The sequence below is a fragment of the Nomascus leucogenys genome, chromosome 15, assembly GCF_006542625.1.
Source record: "Nomascus leucogenys isolate Asia chromosome 15, Asia_NLE_v1, whole genome shotgun sequence".
Lineage (NCBI taxonomy): Eukaryota > Metazoa > Chordata > Mammalia > Primates > Hylobatidae > Nomascus > Nomascus leucogenys.
This window is the reverse complement of record NC_044395.1, coordinates 88,112,172-88,127,485: the sequence shown is the minus strand read 5'-3', so window position 1 is coordinate 88,127,485 and position 15,314 is coordinate 88,112,172. Positions and strand designations below refer to the sequence as shown.

Here is a 15,314-nt window from a genome sequence, read left to right as displayed (position 1 = left end):
GTCGTCGCCGTTGCCGCCCCCCACCCCCTCCCTGCTGCGCTTTTCTGGTATTATTATTAAAGCGGTAGTCTGCCGGCGCTGATAAGCAACAAGTTCCCCAGCGGTCTTCCCGCCCTAGCCTGACAAGGCGAAGGTTTTCTTACCTGGCGACAGGGAAATCTCCCGAGCCGAATTCAGCTTCGCCGGAGCCCCAGGTGTGACCTGCGTAGTGGGCAAGGGAGCGGTGTGCAGGCTGGGTTTTTTTTTTTTTTTTACAGGGGTACCCTGAAACTCCTCACTTGCTCTGGGAACTTTCAGTGCCAGGACCCAGTAACGGGCGGTTAGAAGGCAGCCCTAGGAAACACCTGCTACATAGCAGGGCGGTTGGGCAATCATTGGTAACCTCGCTCATTCATTAGAATCACGTAAGAACTCAAAAGGAAACGTATCTCTCGGAGTGAGGGCGTTTGCGTAAATCTATAGGTTTTTCGACATCGATGCCAGTTGCTTTGTCTTCTGTAGTCGCCAAGGTGGTTGAGAGTTTAAGCTTGCGGATATTGCAAAGGGTTATTAGATTCATAAGTCACACCAAGTGGTGGGCGATCCACTGAGCAAAGCCGAACTTCTCACATGATGACTTCAAACAAGACACATTACCTTCCAGCATCTGTTGGGGAGAGGAGATTTTAAGACACTTGAGTCTCCAGGACAGCAAAGGCACAATGGTGAGTAGCAATAAACCCTGCATTATAATTGAAAAATCTTGACATGTTGCTTAACAACGAGCATATCACGGCTCTTCCTAGCACTTCACACGCCAAAGAACAGAGCTACTCAGGCCAGGGGAATCGGGTTTTTACACAGTGCAACTTTAATTGGAATCATTTGAGATTTAACACAGCTATGTGGAACTGCGTGGAACAAACTTGGAGCTAGAGGGGGGTGTGTGTGTTATATTGGTTGTTCAAGGCTGATGCTTGTCTCTCAGCCGTCTTGCATTCCATTCTTTTTCTTTATGTGTATGGTGTATGATCATATTCTATGATTTATATGTGGGCATGTAATTGACATTTGCAAGGGGGTTAATTTCCATCTAAAAATAATAATGCTGTTAGAGGTTGGGGTTAGGGGGTGGAGTGGGGGTAAGGGTGGGGTAGAGACTGGAAGTTTAGGTGTAGATGGGGGGTGGGGTTTGGGGGAGAGAAATAAGTCAGAAGTGCATATCACCGGTAATGAAATGGGTAATCCTCTCGTAGAAGAAAAGGTTCTCATCAACATGTGATCAACTGTTAACAGGATGGCTTTGGCAAAGCCATCCGCACGTGACAAAACGTAAGGAAGTGGAAGAAACCGTCTAGAGCAATATCAAGTATCACTTAATTAGAGGTTTTTAAGCCTTTTCCTCCTGCTCTGCCGGGTGTGTAATCCGGGCGATCGGAGTCCATTCAGCACCTTGGACAGAGCCAACGGATTTGTCCGAGGTGGCGGTACCCCCAGGTAGTCTTCTTGGCCCCGCTGTAAAGCCAACCCTGTGTCGCCCTTAAAAAGCGTCTTTTCTGAGGTTCGGCTCACACTGAGATCGGGGCTGGAGAGAGAGTCAGATTTTGGAGCGGAGCGTTTGGAAAGCGAGCCCCAGTTTGGTCCCCTCATTGAGCTCGCTGAAGTTGGCTTCCTAGCGGTGTAGGCTGGAATAGACTCTTGGCAAGCTCCGGGTTGGTATACTGGGTTAACTTTGGGAAATGCAAGTGTTTATCTCCAGGATCTAGCCACCGGGGTGGTGTAAGCCGCAAAGAAGGTAAGCACCGGGGCGGGGACCCCCTGCATCCCCAATTCTTGAGCTATTTTGATACTCTGTCTTCCGGAGAGGACGCGTGGTGGAGGGGAGGAGGTAGAGGGGGAGCATGAGAGGGGGTTGTTTCTTGGTATTTGCCCAGTTTGAATTGCCCTAGGTGAGAACCCTGGGGCAAAGGGAGAAGGAAAAAAAGAAACTCAGTCTTCCTGCGGATATAATGAGTTTAGTTAACTTGGACCTGCAAATGTCTGATTCAAATGTAAGATTTATCTCTCTTTTTCTCCCCTTCACCTCCCTCTTTTCCGTTTTCTTTGCTGGTGTGTGTGTGCGTGTGTACAGTAGATTCATTACTAATTATGAAGCTTTCGCACAACATTCGATTTCCTAAAATTTGACTTTGTAGCATTTAGAATCAGGCGGTGGAGGTGGTGTGCGGTGGGGAAAGAGGAGGTGGAGGTTGGGAAGAGGGAAGGAGGTAAAGCTAAACCTCCAACACAAAAAATGAATCAAGGTAATTTCAGCTCTTCTAGTGAGAAGGATTCATTCTCTCTGTATACCTCCCTCCCTCTCTTTCCCCCTCCCTCCTTCCCGCCCCCCTTCTTCCACCCCGCCCCCTCCTCCAGCCTCCATCCCTCCCTCATTCTATCTCTTTCTCTCCGTCGCCCTCGCTCCTCGCTGGATGTTTCTTTCTGGGTTTTTTTTTTTTTTTTTTTTCCCTTCTGTCCTCCCTCCCCGCGAATTTCGGGCGCTGGCTTAGAGGGCTCTCGCTTTCTCAAGGGAAGGGGAGCTGCCGAGACCGCGCTCCGCTCCCCAGCCGGGCCGGATGCCTCACTGAGCCCAGGTCCGAGTCAGTCGGGGTAACTCAGGGAAAGGGGGGCCTCCGCCTGGGAGTAGAAGGTCCTTTCCGGACCGAAGAGCCAGAGAGCGGGCCGGGCGAGGGGGCCTGGGAGGCTGGAGGCGGTGGAGAAGAACACTCTTAGCTCCGTGCGGCGGCTGGACAGAGCCACCAATCAGCTGGGCGCGCAGACCGCCCTGCCAGGGCGAGGTTGCGTCCGGAGGCACCGGTGGAGGGCGGCCGGCTAGTCGCTGAGCCGCCGCCGCCACCCGGGTGGGCCGGGGGACTGGCGGGGGGTGGAGGTGGGGGGCTTGGCGGGTGAGATAGAAGCGGCGCGGAGCCGCCCAGCCCTGTGTTCTACCTCTCTCGCCCCCGCCTGCACCCCCGGGCGACCGCGAACTGCCGGAACGCGCGGCTGCGTTATCCTCTTGCCACTCTTCGGGGAGCTCAGGGACTTAGGCGCCCCTGGGCGGGGGCCACCAGCCTCTCCACACTCCTATAACCCTCACCCCCACCCCCTTCTCAGGCCTTTTGTTCCGGCCACAGAGCCGTGCCCAGGGCTTGGTCGTTCTGGACTCCTCCCCGGATCAGCTCTTCTTAATTAAAAGGCCAGAGCTTGGGGTAGGGGTGAGGGGAACATAGGAAAAACCTCTTTCCGAAACTCAAGACCACTGTTTTAACGAACGAAAAGAAAGAATCCCAACTCTGCGCAGGTGGATTCATAGGCGAAGCGAGGATATTGTGGAAATTTAGAAGGAAAAGATAAAAAACAGGCGCTAGGATCAGATGACGGTGATAGGCTGCTCGGCACACAAAGGGAGCGTAGGGCAGGGTTTACGGAGCAAGCCTGCAGCGAATGGGGCACAGATTGTTCCGAGATCCAGTCGTTTTCTCAGTCAGATCTACGCGAAGGGAGGGGAGGGGAGGGGCGGGCAGGGGAGCGTGGCAGGAGGGGCTGAGCTTGGGGGCGGGGGGATTTCTGATCAGTCTGATGCAATTCCAAGCGTGCTGCAAAGGAACTCCAAGGCGCCCGCATCACCATCGCCACCCACCCTTCCCAGATGGTGCTGTTTTAAATACGGATCTGCAGGGCTGAACGCAGAACTGGGAGATTTATTGCAAAATCCCGGGAGGGGCGGGTGGGGGGTGTGCGGAACGGGGAATGGAGGAGCAGAATTTAAAGGTGCAACGCTTGCTTTTTCCTATCAGGCGGCAACCGGCCGGAATTATTATTTTTTTCTTTCTGTCTGCTTGTCTCTGGATTCTAATTCACCAAGAAAGAGGTGTAAATATTGTGACATTTTGAGGTAGCTTGATGGATGGGAAAGAAATCATCTGTCACTCTAAATTGCAGTTTCCTCTCCCCGCGCCATCCCTTGCTAGCGAATACTCGCTGCTGCCTAATACAGTTGCTAGGGCTTCAAATGAATGCATCGTTAAGGGAATATTATCCTTTTAGTTGACTTGCCAATTTAGCTGACAGTTGAATCGAGAAAATTGTAGATATCGTGTCTCTGGGAGGAAAAATGCTTAACAGTCTAAGTCTTGTAACCTTGAGATCTTTAACAAATTAAATAAACCTCAAAAGTGTCACGTCATCCTCTACACACACACACACACACACACACTCGTAAGATGACATGGTTTCACCTAAACTGTTGTGGAAATGAATATCACTTTAAAAATGGTGCACCTGATATTCACTGTTTATGTGTATTTACAAAGAGCTCTTCAGCATGAAGGCAAGACATTTCAATTGTCCTGTTTGGAATCAGTCAGAAGACTAGAAGGTGACAGACAGAAGAAGGGAAGAAAGAGGAAAGAGAGAGAATTTTAATCTGGCTGCTATTAAATTAACAGTAACCTAGCCTACTTTTATACCCCTTGGTCTTGCATATTACTATTTCTGTATGTGAGATTTTAGCTTGGTCTAGCTCCCCCAATGGAGTATACCAGTATTGATTCACATGAGAATATGTGCATCCTGCCAGTAGCTTTTTCAGTGTCATTGATAGTAAGACCTACAACACAGCAATTTTTGGAGGATAGAAGAGAATATCTATAAGGGCTTTGCAAACTGGGAAGCAGGCACTCCATAAATGGGAGGCATCATTATGACATTCTCTTTCCATATATCGTTTTCATTTGACTGAACCAGAGTACTAGTTATTTTAAAACATATTCTAATGTATATGCTCAAGGTAGTAAGTGGGGATTTTAAAAGCAAGTGATTAGTTGGCTTATAAAATATTATTTTTCAATTGTCTATTAATGTACACTGGAAAGAAGGCTTTTAAAGGTCTAAAATCAACATAAATAAGCTTCCCCTTTCATTTGCCAGACTCTTTCCCCATCAAATCTCTGATCTAAATTCTTAATAAGGAGAGAAGCTGGTGAATTTAGTTTCTTTCCTTTTCCTGGCCTGTCCTCTAGGGGAAGCTTTAGTAAGAAACAAGATTCCAAAATCAAGCAGTGAGAGAGAGAGAAGGCAAGCGACTGGATGACCACAAAACAGATAATCAGCCAACAAACAGAAATGAGGGAAAACCAGCATTAAAGCATGACTTACAAAGGGTTTTTATTTTGTAATTCTGTGATTTTGGGACCAGGCTCAAACTTGCTCAAGTAACATTCACTCGATCATATTGCTTACAATCTGTCAGTTAAAATGATGTCTAACTGAGCATATTTTTTATTAAATATACTTCTATCAAAGGCCAGTAAAGCTACTCTTTGGTTTTAATTAGACAAACTAGTCTAACCACTTAAATAACTCTAATGAATATGAACTGATATCATCAGATTTAAAAGCTCTGCTGAAAACTAAATTTATTCTGAAAAGCACTGACTTGCCAGAAAAATATCTATTTTTGCAGCTTTCTTTTCACTCTATGGATAATTTAATGAGTTGCTTATTTTAATTTTACAACTGCTACCTCAGAAGTATCTCAAATTATCTTTCTTTGGCTGGTGTCTTTCTCTGCTGATCTGCTACTGCTGTGTGTGTGTGTGTGTCTGTGTGTGTGTGTATGGGCGTGTGTGTCTCTGTGTGTGTTTTCTAGTGGGAATTTAACAAGCAGTGAGTCTCTTAAATTTACATGCCATAATCTATGTCAAGAACATTGCGTACTACTTAGCAATAAAAATAAACATTAGCATCCAGTGAAAGCTTACCATCATTGAGTGCTATGGAAATAGAGGTCTTAAAGAAAGAAAGATTAAATTTTTCAACAACAAATAAATTTCTCCCCTTTTTGGCTTAAAGGTGATTATAATTTCAAAAATATGACATCTTTCCTCTTTTACTTTGGAATGTAGAGCTGCTGCTTTAACAAGTGTCTTTTGAGAAAGATACACGTGTTTCATAAAGATTAATACCCTTAAGACACTATGGTGCAGAGATGGAAGGATGAATTCTTTATCCCTGCCTCTAATCTCATTTGGCAATTTTTGGAGTGTTCATTCTGACTTTTTAAAAATTCAGGTGGATTTTTTTTCTTCTTTCTTTCCAACATTATAAAACAATCCTATAAGAAATTTTTCTGCTGTAGTGCAGACTTTATTTGTATTTCCTAGTAATAACACTTTAGATTCATATAGTACTTTGACAGCTCTCTACAGGTTTCATTTGATTTCCTTATCAGTCATGTAAGGTAGGAATCACCAGTCACCTTTTACAAATGAGGAAAGTAAGGTGCAGAATTATCTAACACTACACTGCCAGTAAGATGTAAAGACTAACTCAGAATCTTTCTTCAAATTTTAAGGAAATTTGTGTTTGTTCCTCTCTAGACCATGCTGCCTGAAACTCCACTAGGGCATCAGAGGGAGCTGTAGGCATTATTTTCTCCTATTTTGATTTATTTAATTAAATTAAAAACATATTCTACAAATTGTTTTCAAAATTGTCAGGCCTAATGGAAAGTTTTAACTAGTCTTCCTAAGACAGTCTTTCCCTCTCCCACAGTTAGAAACTCAAAGAAAGCAGGACTCTTCCTCTAGTTGACATACCATCTAAGTCATAGTTGCTAATTCCCCAAAAAACAAATACAGAGAATAAGAAGAGCCAAAGCCAAGATGTACATTACCTTTACTTGTGAATCATAGAATCTGGGGTCTGGGAAGGTTCTCAGAGGTCACTTAGCCCAGCCCATATCTGATACATGAATTCATGCTGGCTTGTTTTCTTTCGACCCTCTGGAATTTCATCCCAGTCTTGGACACTGGGTACTTGTTTATCTTGGTAGATGTTCTGATACTTATGTGGATCATGAGCTTGGCTGACCATTTCCTGTTTTGCCCAAAAGGTATACTTTCTATAGAGACTCTAGCATTCATAATTTTATTTTGTAAGTATTAATTGGCAACACATAGTTTGCCATTATGTGCCAGGAACTATATTACAATATGGAGATTCAAGAATAAACAAGACCAAATGGTCCCTATCTTGGTGGATCTTGTGGCCTAGAGACAAAGACTAGTCTCTTTATTTGCACCAATCCTTAGAAGGGGACAGACTTCTGGACTCATAAGATTCCTTTTTTCAAGAGAACACAGTGAATAAGATTAAAAGCCTGAGTTTAGGCTTTACTTCCAACCGCTGGTCAGTACCCAAAAAAGTCAATCAGTCACTCTTGATCTCTGCTTCCTCACACATAAAACAAAAGAGATGTTCTCAGAATAAACTCTAAATTTCACTTCTGTTCCAAGTTTGAGTGACATAAAAGATATAGTCTATAACTGTTTCTTGCGGTGTAGGGGAAATTAAGGCCTAAGTTACCCTAACCTTTGATGATTTACAATTTTGGGTACCACAAATTTTTAACTTGTTAAGAAGTATATCATGAAAAAAATCAAAGTAACATATTTGAACCCAGAATAGAAGGAATCTACGTGTTGAACCTGTTCGTTTATGGAATGAAGGCTAGGAAAGTTTTAATTTAGAGAATGATCTCAAATTTCTGCAGATTATTTTTAAAAGCAGGTGGTGCGATGGAAGACCTGCTGTCAAATTTACTGCTTATTTTCTTTGTGCAAGCAGAAGTTATAATTTTTCAGGTCATTTCCTTTTAAAATCAAAGATATTACATCCTGAAATTGCCTGGGTCTCATGAATAATGCATTATATACACATGATAATAGATAATTAGATGGACAAGCCAAAAGAAACATGAAAGGGAGCAGATAGCCCAAGGATTGCAGAAGGTGTGTGGGCATTTTGACATCCAGGAAATGCTATAGATCTGTCCTTAACTAACTCAGCCTGGTGGAGATAATTAAGAAAAAAAATGTGGGTGTAGAAAGACTGCAAGCCATTCCCTGGGATTGGCTAGATTGCTGCAGTAGTTCAAAAACAATTGGCACAGCCACCCACACTAGACATGATTGCCCTTTGATGAGGCAGCTATTGACTTTTATAAAGATGCCATATTTAAAATAACTTCTGATGCACTAGGCATAACAGACATCATTCTTGAATTCTATTTTAGACAAATGGCAAAATATATTACAAAGTATTAATTTAAAAATAAAAAATCTTCAAAGTCTAGTGTCTAAAAACCAGCAGTTTAGTAACATGTGACCTCTGGATTTAACAATTCAGCCTGAAGCTGGGAGAAAGCTGTAGCTTGTATAGGACATTTTGATCCACTCTGGGCATTTCCCAGACCACTACAGGAAGTAAAATGTACTTTGTCAAAGTTTTTAACCTCTGAGTGAATGTTAAATCCACTCCAAAATCTTCGCATCCTGGGAAAGGTGATCCAACAATTTTCCTAAACAGCAGCAGAAAATGCTCTGAGATCTTTGTTCCCAGAGTGAATGTTATAATGTTATGCTATCTAGAAATTTCCTTGTAGCACCATGCTCATCAGTAGCAAAAGAAGTTAGAATTGATTCCTCCCTCTTCAAGGAAATATATCAACCACCTCCTGTCTCTAAGTAACAAGGTTACTGTGGGGAAAAAATACACAAATTAGGTGATTGCAGAAAGGTGCCACAAACATCCAAAGCCTTTGGGATAGGGCATTGCTGTGTGAGTGAATAGAGAAAAGAAAGAGAATGTGGAAAAAAATCGAGAAATAAAAAGGGAAGTCACAGTGGAGTTCTAATTATACAGGGGCTCTTGAATTGACTGTTCTCTACCTTCAATGCTCATTGTTGTTCTGGCTACTTTAGTAGGAAACAATGATTTCTTCTGCTTTCACCTTCCTCCTCTGCTAAGGACTTCTTCCTTGCCAATAACTTCCATAATCAATGTTTAAGAATTGCTCTGATGCCCAGCGTGGTGGCTAACGCCTGTAATCCCAACACTTTGGGAGGCCGAGGTGAGTGGATCACTCGAGGTCAGGAGTTCCAGACCAGCCTGGCCAACATGGCAAAACCCTGTCTCTACTAAAAATACAAAAAATTAGTGGTTCATGCCTGTAATCTCAGCTACTCGGGAGGCTGAGGTAGGAGAATAACTTGAACCATGGAGGCAGAGGCTGTAGTGAGCCGAGATCATGCCATTGCACTCCAGCCTGGCAAAAAAAAAGAAAAAAGAAAGAAAGAATTGCCCATTGTAATGACTTTCATGCCATGGACTCAACTCTCTTGGCAGTCTGGTGAAGCCTGTGTAAACCCTTCTCATAAAAATGTCTAAATGGGGCCAGGCACGATGGCTCATGCCTGTAATCTCAGCACTTTGGGAGGCCAAGGTGGGTGGATCACTTGAGGTCAGGAGTTCCAGACCAGCCTGGCCAACATGGCAAAACTGTGTCTTTACAAAAAAAAAAAAAAAATTAGCTGGGCGTGGTGGCACGTACCTTTAATCCCAGCTACTTGGAAGGCTGAGGCACGAGAATCACTTGAATCTGGGAGGTGGAGGTTGCAGTGACCCGAGATCAGCCACTGCACTCCAGCCTGGATGACACAGTGAGACTTTGTCTCAAAAAAAAAAAAAAAAAATTCTAAGTGAATGAAATAAATGTATAAGATTACAAAGGAAGCCAGTGGCATTGATGTACAGTTATAAAAACATTTAAAATAACATATTGTGTGATAAAGTAATATATGTGCTTTTTAATACATTAAATAAGATCTAACAGCAAGGTAAATATTATAATTTTGAAGTAATGATAAGTATCAATGTATTTTGAAATATCTATAAAACTGACATGTAATATGAAGGTGTCTGTGATGTATATTGGTGAGAAAGCATGCAAATACTACTGTGTAACATTTCCCACACATATTTAACAAGAGAACACTTGAGAAGCACTTATTAACATAGCGTAGATTCAGAAATGTTAATTTTGTCAATGTCAACATTAGCCATTGTCGTTTCCTTCCTGGTAAAAGGAAACTGGCATTGGGAGAAAACTTTTAAAGTTCACATTTGCCATTAGACAAGCTGCCAAGTGGGGAAAGGACCAAATACTGAGAAGGCCAGGGTATGGTAAGCATGTTTCTATTGAATGAGCTTGCTACTACTCTAACATTTATCTTTAGTATCACCAGCACAACCCCATTACCCTAGCAATCCATCACTCCACTGAAAAAGATAAAAAGTTCAGATTCTGGTCATTAACTCAGCATTGCTTAAGATACCTGTTCTGACCTCACTAACCCAAGAGATTACTGAAACTCTTCCTGTTTGTCTTTACTACACCATGGGAAATTATAATGATGTGGGATGACATTTATTCTGCATTCATCCAGTACTGTTATTTGTTTTGTATTTGGCATATATTACTTAACTCTCAAAGTAACTCTCAGAGATAGATTAAGAAAACTAGAGCTCAGAGAATTTAAGTAACTTGCCCAAACTAACACAGAAAATCTGAAGTGGAGAAGCTAAACTACAAACCCAAAGTTTTCTGGTTCCAAAGTCCATTATGAAGTTGTGCCTCCCCATCTTATAGCTACCACCCAGATTTAATCTGGGTCTCCCATTATCAGATGGTTTACACACACATTTTCTTACAAGATCTTGACCACAACTCTTTGAGATGGCCATGAGTCTCACAATTCATTTCCAGGAGTGCTACTTTAGAATCATTTTGATCTTTGCTAACCAATGAGAGATTTTCAAATAGCTAATTGTCACCTACCCTTTTTGAAGCCCAGTTTTCATAATCATAAAATGGAAAAAGTATTAAAATGTTTTGTTAGGATCATATACATTAATAATAAAATCTAACTTTGTTGAGCTCGCTATGGTGAGCATTCTGCATTTCCATAGTTCATCGAATCCTCACAACAATCTTTCTAGGATAAGATGATTATTTTTCTTTTAAAGATAAGGAAACTGAGGCATCAGTAATTAATTAACTATCTTAAATTAGCAGAGCCAATAAGTGGCAAAGCTGGGTTCAAACCTAGGTCTGTCTAATGTCAAAGCCCTTTTTTTAATCACTAATCTGCAAATCACTATTCAATTTTAGCTTTTATTATTATAATTATCATCACACTTAAAACACTATCAAGATACAGAATGATCCAGACATAAGTATATAGTCACTGAAGAGATTAGAATCTGAAACTTTTCACCTGCATGTTCTTCCTTCCACTTTAGTTTATTGACCCAATGGATGATGTCTGACTCCTTTCTTAACTTGTTTAGGGCAGTTCCAAGTTAGTTGACTTCTGAGAGTTATTGAGTAAGAAACGTTATAAATTGTTTGGGTTAGGATTTAGTATGTTTAGAAGCTATTTCATAAGTTTGCCTTTGCGAACTGTTACTGGCTATAATACTGCAGATGCTGTGATGAGGAACACCCTCTCCAAAGACACACAGTGGATGACAAACCTCCAAAGCTAACATGTTGTTTACAGATATGGAGAAGAAGAGGATGGACAAGCACAGTCTAAAACGTAATTACAAGGCTTATAGTCCCTGTTGGGGACTAGAATGTTTATTGGCTTTCCTTGTGCAATTCAATGCTCTTCCTCCAAAGGATCCACTCCAAACTTGGAACTTTCCTGAAAACAGCATCTCATTTGGGAGCATGCCAGGAATTGGTGTCTGGGTCCTTTGTGTCTTTGCACCAACTCAGAACTCTGGATACTAGCTCTAGAAACTAAGCTGGGATATATTCTGGGTAAGGGAGTCGCATATCTACGTGGGCATCTTCCTGATATATTTATTTCATCCATCTTTCTCCTAGAAAGCAGCTCCTAGAAAGATGTGGTTTTAAATGAGGGATTGGATGCATACTGGTATGTCTTAGCACACAAGTCAGTGGTCTTTGCAGAGCTGCCAAAGGCATATAAGTAATCAAAGATGCGGAAGTACATGGAGAGACTTCATCCCACCTCCACTCTAATTTATTCAGGGAAGGACACCATGAACACATAATGGATTTGATATGTCCCAGAGCTCTGAAAGCAGCCTAGCAAAAAAGGATAATCTTGAAGGACATTTTGATATATGAAAAAGTCCACCTAAAGCTTTGTCAGAGATAACTAAGTAATATGATGGCTGGTAGACTATAAGTCCTTACCTTGGCTCAGGAACTGTATATCATTTGGTAAACTAAACTTGGAGTTCAAATTTCGATAGAAAAAGTACCTTACAAATGATCTAGTTCACTGATTCCCCTCATGCATTGAAATCACCTAAATCATCTCTTCTTTCTGAGATAAGGTCTGAAAGTGTTGCCAGGTTTAGCAAACTCAGTTTGTAGCCCACTGACCTCATTTGATTGATTGGGCAACTGAGGTGCACAGTGGTAGATCTATCAATTTATTCAATAAACAATTATATGGCCCTTACGGTATCTATCTGAACAACCCTGGGCTAGTGAAGTCGCTTGCCCAGGTTACATGGCCAGAAACTGACAGTTTTAAATTAGGACCCAAGTTCTTTTGACTACTATCTGGGCCTTAAAATAATATCATATGACAAAGATATTTCTTCTATTTCCTAATAGTCACATCAAAAGGAAACAATGGACAGTCTGTGCAAGATTTTAATTACTTTAATGTTCAAAATAAAATTAAAAACAGATTAATTACTAAAACATAAGCATAACAACACTTTAATAGCATTCTAATCAGATATTATTAATTTCAAAATGGTAGGACAAAACTAATTATACTTTATACTTCTTAAATATCCTATAGTTACTTTGTGACTATTGAGACACTAGCTAAAACTTGAAACTTCAAGTTTTCATTGATTCCTATATTATTACTTGTTTCAGAGTAACTTCATTTGGTTCTTTTAGCTGAGATTTGACAACAGCTTTATTTGATTTTCAGTGACAAAATTCTTTTCACTCCTGATCCTCCACCCAAAGAAAACAACAACGACCAATATATTTTCCCTAAAGTGATCAAGAAATAAAAGAGGTGCAGTGGCTCATGCCTGTAATCCCAGCTCTTTGGGAGGCTGAGGCGGGTGGATCACCTGAGGTCAGGAGTTTGAGACTAGCCTGGCCAACATGGTGAAACTCTGTCTCTACTAAAACTTAAAAAATGAGCCAAGCATGGTGGCCTATGCTTGTAGTCCAGCTACTTAGGAGGCTGAGGCAGGAGAATTGTTTGAACCCAGGAGGCAGAGGTTGCAGTGAGCCAAGATTGCGCCACTGCACTCCAGTCTGGGTGACAGAGTGAGACTCTATATCAAAAAAAAAAAAAAAAAAAAAGAGGAATTCTAAAATTAATTATATCTATTAATATCCCTACTCTTAAAATGTTAGAAAATGTTTGCTCATTTAAAATTTTTATTTTTAAAACCACCTTATGTTCCAACTAAATACTCTTTGGAGCAATTTCTTTGTTCCTCATATAATATCCATACATATAATTCTGCTTTTGTGATTAACTTTTATTACTAAATATTCTTCTAAAATTGTGCTTTTATAAACATCAATTAACTAAAGGGTAAATTTGATGTTTTATAAATTCTTTCTAGAAACAGCAAAATCATATAAATAACAATATGAATTTCCAAAAGTACAATAATAAAAAGAAACATTAGAAAAAATATTAATCTAGGAAATAGTCAAGAATATGTCAAACTTGTACATACTTTTGAGATAAATTGGCATCATGTAGATTAGCATGATTCTTCTTTATGGAATTCAACTTATTTTTACTCACTTTGCTCTAATTAGTTTTTGTGTGTGGACAAGACGGAAGGTAATGGAAATTTGGCTTGCAAAGTAGTTCTAACATGATCTACATCCACAATCTGGTTATAATGCTATAAGAATATGTTTATTATGTGAGAATAGTAGTTCAAATCAGTATTTAGTATCAACATAAAGGGACAAACAATGCAAAGCTAACTTCAGTTGTTTACACTTGGAACTTATTTAAATTAAAAAGGCCAGTGGATGGTCATATGTTTGGCTCATTCTTCTCAAGGCCTTCAGGAAAATATGCCTATGAAATAAAAGATCCTCAATATTAAACATTTTACTGCATTTGGGGGACACATGAAATCTGGTAATAAAGGAAGTGTTGGTCTTCATTTTTCTAATTCAGCATGGAAACCGTCTTGAGGAAAACTGACAATGGTCTTAGTTTGAGTCTCAGAAATATATTTAGTTTGAATCATGGCATCGACATCCGACTTCCAGAATTGGATATCTAGCCATATAATACCTCACCTCCCACACACACCACCCCCCATTCCCAGGTCATGACTACTGTCCAAGCAGCAAAAAAGAAGTAATTTCCCGGAGTACACACACGGCAGCGACTACCAACCAAACAAAAAACAATTATGGGGGCTGGAATTTAAATTAATGGCTGTGCTCTCACCAATTCATTCCCCATTCCACCCCATCTCTCTGTCTTCAACTTTTATGAAACATTATATTTGTCCTATTCTTCTGTATCAGCATCAGCCTTTCCCATATCCAACTAGACTTACAGCTTCTTGGTGCCTCTCACTGGCTGACTAAGGTTTCAGAAGTACCTACTTACAGCAAACACTTGCAGTAGTCTCTTTTTGGTTACAAAGTCCCCGGACAATTTCTCAAGGCGGTATTATGAAGAGGAAGTAAACGTTCTCCTCTGCTACCCCATTTCTTTTTAGAGTGTTAACTTTATTCTATATCTGGCTTAATGTCTTCTTGGGCCAATTGGATTGATTTTACAGACACCATAGAATATCTCCTGGGTAATGGGAACAATATTTCTGCTGATCCCATGATTTGGTCACATTGGGTTGTAAGGCCATAATGGAGACATACTTAATGAGTTTATGAAGACTTGATTCTAGGTATCATGTAGGTTAGCATAATTCTCTTTTACTGAATTCAACTTAGTTTTATTCACTTTATTCTAACTGGAATTTGTGTGCAGACCACATGAAAAGAAATGGTTCAATTTAGGTGAAAGGTAAAGCTTCGAAAGTAGTGTAGTATTTCATAGACCTTACCTTTGAGAGAAATTATTTCAGTATATAATAAGCACCTGAGAATATGAAAGCACAAATCCAATTTAAATGTGAAAGGTCTACAACTTGGGATTTTAAGTGGAGTACAGAAAAGCCACTGGTTCTTAAACAATTTTGTTGAGGGAGAAAACAGTGAAAGCTAAATGTTCTATTCAAGAGTTGTTTCTTTTGAAAATAATGCTTCATTTAAAAGCTAAGGACAGAAGACATAGCTTTGTTATGAAGGCTCATCTTTTTATTAAACAACCACCACTTTGTCTCCAAGTTGCAAGGGGAGGATTTGTCAATCTGATTGAATCTTCCCTTTAGTTTTT

The 15,314-nt window shown here is 40.7% G+C and overlaps 1 protein-coding gene across 2 annotated transcripts in view; it reads left to right on the top strand.

Moving 5' to 3' along the window:
* Positions 1-387: 387 nt before the first annotated feature.
* BDNF (brain derived neurotrophic factor) overlaps positions 388-15,314 on the top strand; it is a 69,069-nt gene continuing 54,142 nt past the window's right edge. Inside the window, exon 1 of one of the 2 annotated variants that reach the window (XM_003254346.2) lies at positions 388-704. In XM_003254346.2, coding sequence (XP_003254394.1) covers positions 702-704 — 3 coding nt within the window. In that variant the 5' untranslated portion in view covers positions 388-701. Of the gene's footprint in view, positions 705-1,340; positions 1,775-15,314 lie in introns of those variants that run through there. The other variant, XM_030829513.1, reaches the window with a different exon arrangement.